This window comes from Silene latifolia, chromosome Y (assembly GCF_048544455.1).
Source record: "Silene latifolia isolate original U9 population chromosome Y, ASM4854445v1, whole genome shotgun sequence".
NCBI classification, from domain to species: domain Eukaryota; kingdom Viridiplantae; phylum Streptophyta; class Magnoliopsida; order Caryophyllales; family Caryophyllaceae; genus Silene; species Silene latifolia.
In genome coordinates, this window is record NC_133538.1 from 23,029,604 (window position 1) to 23,035,236 (window position 5,633).

Here is a 5,633-nt window from a genome sequence, read left to right on the forward strand (position 1 = left end):
GTAAATCTACGCAACGTCATCTTCGGTTTTCTTCGCAGGATTTTGAGCAGGAATTGGGTTCTATTGAGGAGAATGAAGTTTTGGAAGCCCCTGTTCAGGAACTTCAGAAGAGTCCAGCTGCTGATCGTCCTCCAATGGTGCAGATTTCGTCGGAAGACGTTGCGGGTGAGATCAGTTTTGGGTCTACTTCTGTTTATTGTTATATCCTGGGTGCGAACCCACCAAGTAATGTTCTTACTGGGTTTGTTAAGCGGGTATGGCAAGCTCAGGGTGTGGACAAGATTTCTTTCATGCCAAATGGAATTTTTCTGGTTCGCTTCAAATCTAAGGAACAACAACAATTTGTGTTAAATAATGGTCATCTATTATTTGACAACAAACCTGTTAATGTGAGGGAATGGAAACCGGATATTGCTTTGACCAAACAGGATGTGAAACGAGTTCCTATTTGGATGAAATTGTTTGATTTGGATGTGAAATACTGGGGAGTGGAGACCCTAAAGAAACTGAGTGGAGTAGTGGGTCATTTTATCAGGTGTGATGATGCTACTGCTCACAAGAATTTCTTAGGGTTTGCTCGTATTCTGATTGAAGTGGAGGTTAGGCAGAGGTTCCCTACTGAAATAGCCTTCCTAGATGAACATGGGAACCCTCAGTCCATTAGGGTGGTATATGATTGGCTTCCTATTTCATGTACTGCTTGTAATGGAATGGGTAATCTAGCTGAGGTATGTAGGAAAGGGGATCCTAAGCCTGTTGTGAAGAAAGTGTGGAAACCCAGGGTCAACAATGGTCCCAGGCAGGCTGTTCCTAAACAGAAAACACAGGTGCCCCCAGTGAAGAAGGTCCCTGTGCAGCATATTCCTGTAGTGCCTATGGGAATTGTGACTCATTTGGTTACTCCTAGGGCTCCTGTGGTGGAATCGTCTTTGCCCAGAAGATTCCTCACTAGGATGATGAGGACTGAGAGTGGGGAGAAGAGGAGCTTTTCTACTGGTGGGGTAGCTCTTATGGAGGTCTTCTCTACTTCTCTGCAAAAAACTAGGAAGGGACTTGTTTCTAATAGGCTTGTTGAGAAAGGGGAAACTAGTGGTGTTCATTCTGATAATGGGTAGTTGTGGAGCATGGAATGTTAGAGGTATGAATAATCCTACCAAACAATATGAAATAAAGAGGGTTTTAAACCAGAATAAGGTGGGGTTATTTGGTTTAGTTGAAACTAGAATAAAGAGTAGTAGTAGAAATAATGTGGGTGCAGCTCTTTGGGGGGACTGGTCCATCTGTACCAATTCTAGTCTTCATACTGGGGGTAGAATTTGGCTCATATGGGACTCTAATTCCTATGAGGTGTGTGTCCATGATATCACAATCCAGAGTATTCATGCTCAGGTTGTTGATAAAAGTAGTAAGAAATCTTTTTGGTATACTGTAGTCTATGGGCTAAATAAACTTGCTGAGAGGGAGGATTTGTGGAGGAGCATTAGGAGGTATAGTTGCAGTATAGATGAGCCTTGGCTTATCTGTGGGGACCTTAATGCTATCATAAACTGGGATGAGAGAATTGGTGGGGCTATAGTTACTAATGCAGAGATTCAACCTCTGAGAAGGGTGGTTTTTGACTGCAATTTGAGTGACTTAAAAGCTCGTGGTGCTTTTTATACCTGGACTAATAAACATGAGCATGGGTCTAGGGTTTTTAGCAGAATTGATAGAGTTTTATGTAATGAGGCTTGGCTTGATGCTTATCCTGATAGCTATGCTCACTTTTTACCAGAGGGTATGTATGATCATTGCCCTTGTTTGATACATCTGAGAGAAGTCAGGCAAAAGAGGGGACATTCTTTTAAATATTTTAACATGTGGTCTCTTTCCCCTGATTTTTAGGACGTGGTTGCTACTGGATAGGCTAGGGAGGTTCAGGGCACCCCTATGTTCAAGATGGTGAGAAAATTGAAATTGTTAAAGGGTGATTTGAAAAATCTTAATAAGGAGCAGTTTGGGGATATAGAAAATCTCACCCATCTTACTGAGATTGCTTTGAACCAGCTCCAAACTAGTTTAGCTCAGGACCCTTTAAATAAGGTGTTGTGTGATGCTGAATGTCAGTGTGCTAAGGAATTGAAGGAACTTAGATTGGCTAGGGATCAATTCCTCAGACAAAAAGCAAAATGTAAGTGGCTAAAACTAGGTGATGATAATACCAGCTACTTTCATGCTTTACTAAAGAGCAGGAGGAGTAGGAATAGGGTATACCAGGTTAAAGATTTAAACAACAAGCTGTGCTATACTGAAGATGAGATTCAAGGGGCTTTTGTTCAATTCTATAAGTCTTTACTGGGTACCTCAAATCCTGTCAGGCCTGTTAATGTGAAGGTTGTGAAGACTGGTAAATGTGTGGAGGCTAATCACTGTAATCTTCTCAATGCTCCTGTGACTGCAGAGGAGATTAAGCTTGCAATGTTCAGTATTGAAGGGGATAAAGCCCCTGGCCCGGATGGGTATACGAGTAAGTTTTTTAAGGATGCTTGGCCTCTGGATGGCTCTGATGTGGTTAAGGCTATTCAGAGTGTCTTCTTGTCTGGGAAGCTCCTCAAGCAATGTCACAATACTATTCTTACACTTGTGCCAAAAGTGGAGGTCCCTGATTCTGTGTTACAATTTAGGCCGATTGCCTGTTGCAACACTATTTACAAGTGCCTCTCAAAAGTCTTATGCAATAGATTGAGTAAGATACTGCCTGATATCATTTCTTCTTCCCAGAGTGCATTTATCAAAGGGAGGGATATAGTGGGGAATATCCTTATTTGTCAAGACCTGATAAAGTTATATAATAGGAAGTCTTGTTCTCCTAGAATCATGATGAAGCTTGATTTGCAAAAAGCTTATGATTCGGTGGAGTGGTCTTTTGTGAGGGACATGCTTTCAGCTTTGGGATTCCCTGCTGAGTTTAGTAAGATTATCATGTTATGTGTCAGCACTCCTTCCTTCTCTATTTCCCTTAATGGAGAGACTTTTGGCTTTTTTAAGGGGCAAAGAGGTTTAAGACAGGGGGACCCCCTCTCCCCTCTGTTGTTTACCCTTTGTTTGGAGTATTTGAGCATAGTTTTACTAGTGATCCAAGAAAGCAAGAAGTTTAGGTTTCATCCATTGTGTCAGAGGATTAAACTTACTCATTTGTTCTTTGCTGACGACTTAGTGATGTTCTGCAAGGGGGAGAGGAGGCCTATTGAGCTGCTTTTAAATGCCTTCAATTATTTTTCAAAGGCTTCTGGACTGAATATGAACAAAGGGAAGTCAAGTTTTTATTGTAATGGGGTAGATGCTCAACTTATTGATGAGGTGGTGAAGTTGACTGGAATGAAGAGAGGTTCTGTACCATTCAAATATCTAGGGGTTAATGTTTCTCCAAAGAGACTGTCTGTACAGGACTGTACTTGTCTGGTAGATAAGATTGTCGATAGAATTAGGGGATTTGGGGCTAGGAAGTTGTCGTATGCTGGCAGGGTTGTGCTCATACAATCTGTTCTCAGCAGTTTACACAGTTACTGGTCACGTATTTTCATCATCCCTAAGACTGTTACTAATAAGATTGAGGCTATTTGTAGGGCATTCCTATGGCATGGATCTGATAATAAGGAGAGTCCTTCCCTTGTATCTTGGCAGGAGATTTGTAGACCTAGGAAACAGGGAGGATTAGGTCTGAAGCAACAGTATGCTTGGAATGTTGCGTTGTTGGGGAAGTATGTTTGGTGGATTGCTAGTAAGGCTGACATATTATGGGTACGGTGGGTGCATGTTGTTTATATAAAGCATAAAAGTTGGTTGGATTTTGAGCCTAGCATCAATTCTAGTTGGTCTTGGCGCAAGATATGCCAGGTAAAGAACATCCTCAAAGGGCTTATTTTTGACAGTAGGGGGGATCCTTTAACTATTCCTTATTCTAGTAGTAAAGGTTACTCCCTGCTGGTCCCTGATGTGGAGAATGTAAGATGGTTCCCTTGGATGTTGAATAGGTGCATTGTACCTAAGCATGGTTTCTGTTTTTGGCTGGTGGCTCACAAACAACTGTTGACTCAGGATCGTCTGGTTAGAATGCATATCATTCATCAAAACAGGTGCTTTCTATGTGGAGCTATGGAAGAGGATCACAATCATTTGTTCTTTAAGTGCAGTTATAGTAGTAAATGTCTGGGCCTGGTTTCTGTCTGGTGTAAGATTCAGATTCCAGAGACTGACTGGGTTACTTGGTGGATTAAGTGGTGACAGAGGTATGCTAGCAAGAAGCAGGTAACTGCTATGATTATTTCCTGCCTGGTGTATCATCTTTGGCAAATGAGAAACAAATGCAGACTGGAAGGTGTTTTAAATAGACCTGAATACCTGGTGAAGTATGTTCAACAGGAAGTAGGAATCCGTATGGGGCAATATAAGTTTAAATGTACTAATGCTAGTGTGTTAAATTGGATGGATGAAATTAGGCGATGTTAAGGCTAGTGTACTATTAGGCTAGGCCTTGCAATGTGTTTGTATTGGGACACTTTTATATATTCTAATGAGAATGCTTACATTTTCCCAAAAAAAAAAAAAAAAAATCATCATTGTTTGATAATATTCGATGTCGGGTTCGATTTGACAAGATTGACATGAATAGTTTTGAAAATGATTATGGACTAATTGTTTTAAGTCCATTTTGAATGTAATTAGTCGGTACTCATCATCTTACCCGGGTTAAAATCCGACATGGTATATAGAACCAAGGATGATTTCGTATTGGCGACTAATATGCTTGTTTTGAAAATGTAAAGAAATGATGAAAGGCTTAAAAATACCTCCCAAATGTCATTAACCAAATATTATCACCGAAACACGGATTTAATCGTCATGGTATGAAGAACCAAAGGTGAAAAATGCTTTATGGTTAAAACATGTAAAATGAAACAAAAAGGTTTCGAAAATACTTGAAATGGTAAAAACCGATTACAAATCTGAAAAATGGATTAAGGGAAATGACGAGAACAAACACGGTTGATCTCTGGTCTGGGCACCCCATTTAGGCGCGAGCCGATGGCGACCTAAGGGGCTTCGCCTCGGACCAAAAATCGATTTTAGCTCGTTTATTCCATGTTTTGGTTCATGTTATGCATGTTTTAGCATGTTAAAGTCATGAAATGAAAGAAAACATAATAAAAGAGGATTTTTACACCCTCATACTTACATGTTTGGTTGTGGCGAGTGACCGACGTAAGTGTAACAACTTGTTTGATCGGAAAAAACTCGGTTTAAAACCGTTTTGGTAAGTAAAAGAGTATTTTAAATGTTTAGTGATGGTGTAGTGGTCAAAGTGGTCGGACAAGAAGTTTAATGCACGATGACGGTACCAAACAATGTGTAAGGCTCGTGTTTACGATCGGTAGGTCGTAAACACGCGTCGGATTGTGACTTTAGAAGTCGAGTCGAGAATTTTAAGGGAGAAAAGAGGGGGCGGACACTCGCGTAAATCTCAAATGGGCGACATTTGAGGGGTATTTATAGGAGAATGAGTGGTTGTGTGATTTTTTAGCGACGTGGCCACCTGGGCTGCTCAAAGAGGCGCGAGCCACGTCACGGCACTTCGAGTTGTGTTGTCACTGTCA

The 5,633-nt window shown here is 40.9% G+C and overlaps 1 protein-coding gene across 1 annotated transcript; it reads left to right on the forward strand.

Moving 5' to 3' along the window:
* The first annotated feature begins 1,140 nt into the window (after positions 1-1,140).
* LOC141627722 (uncharacterized) lies at positions 1,141-1,884 on the forward strand. Its single transcript, XM_074440947.1, has one exon. It carries the CDS (start codon positions 1,141-1,143, stop codon positions 1,882-1,884), a length of 744 nt encoding a protein of 247 aa, XP_074297048.1.
* The last annotated feature ends 3,749 nt before the right edge of the window (positions 1,885-5,633 follow it).

Bases quoted from the DNA above. Each gene is read 5' to 3' on its own strand.
- LOC141627722 (XM_074440947.1), top strand. From the start codon at position 1,141: ATGAATAATCCTACCAAACAATATGAAATAAAGAGGGTTTTAAACCAG.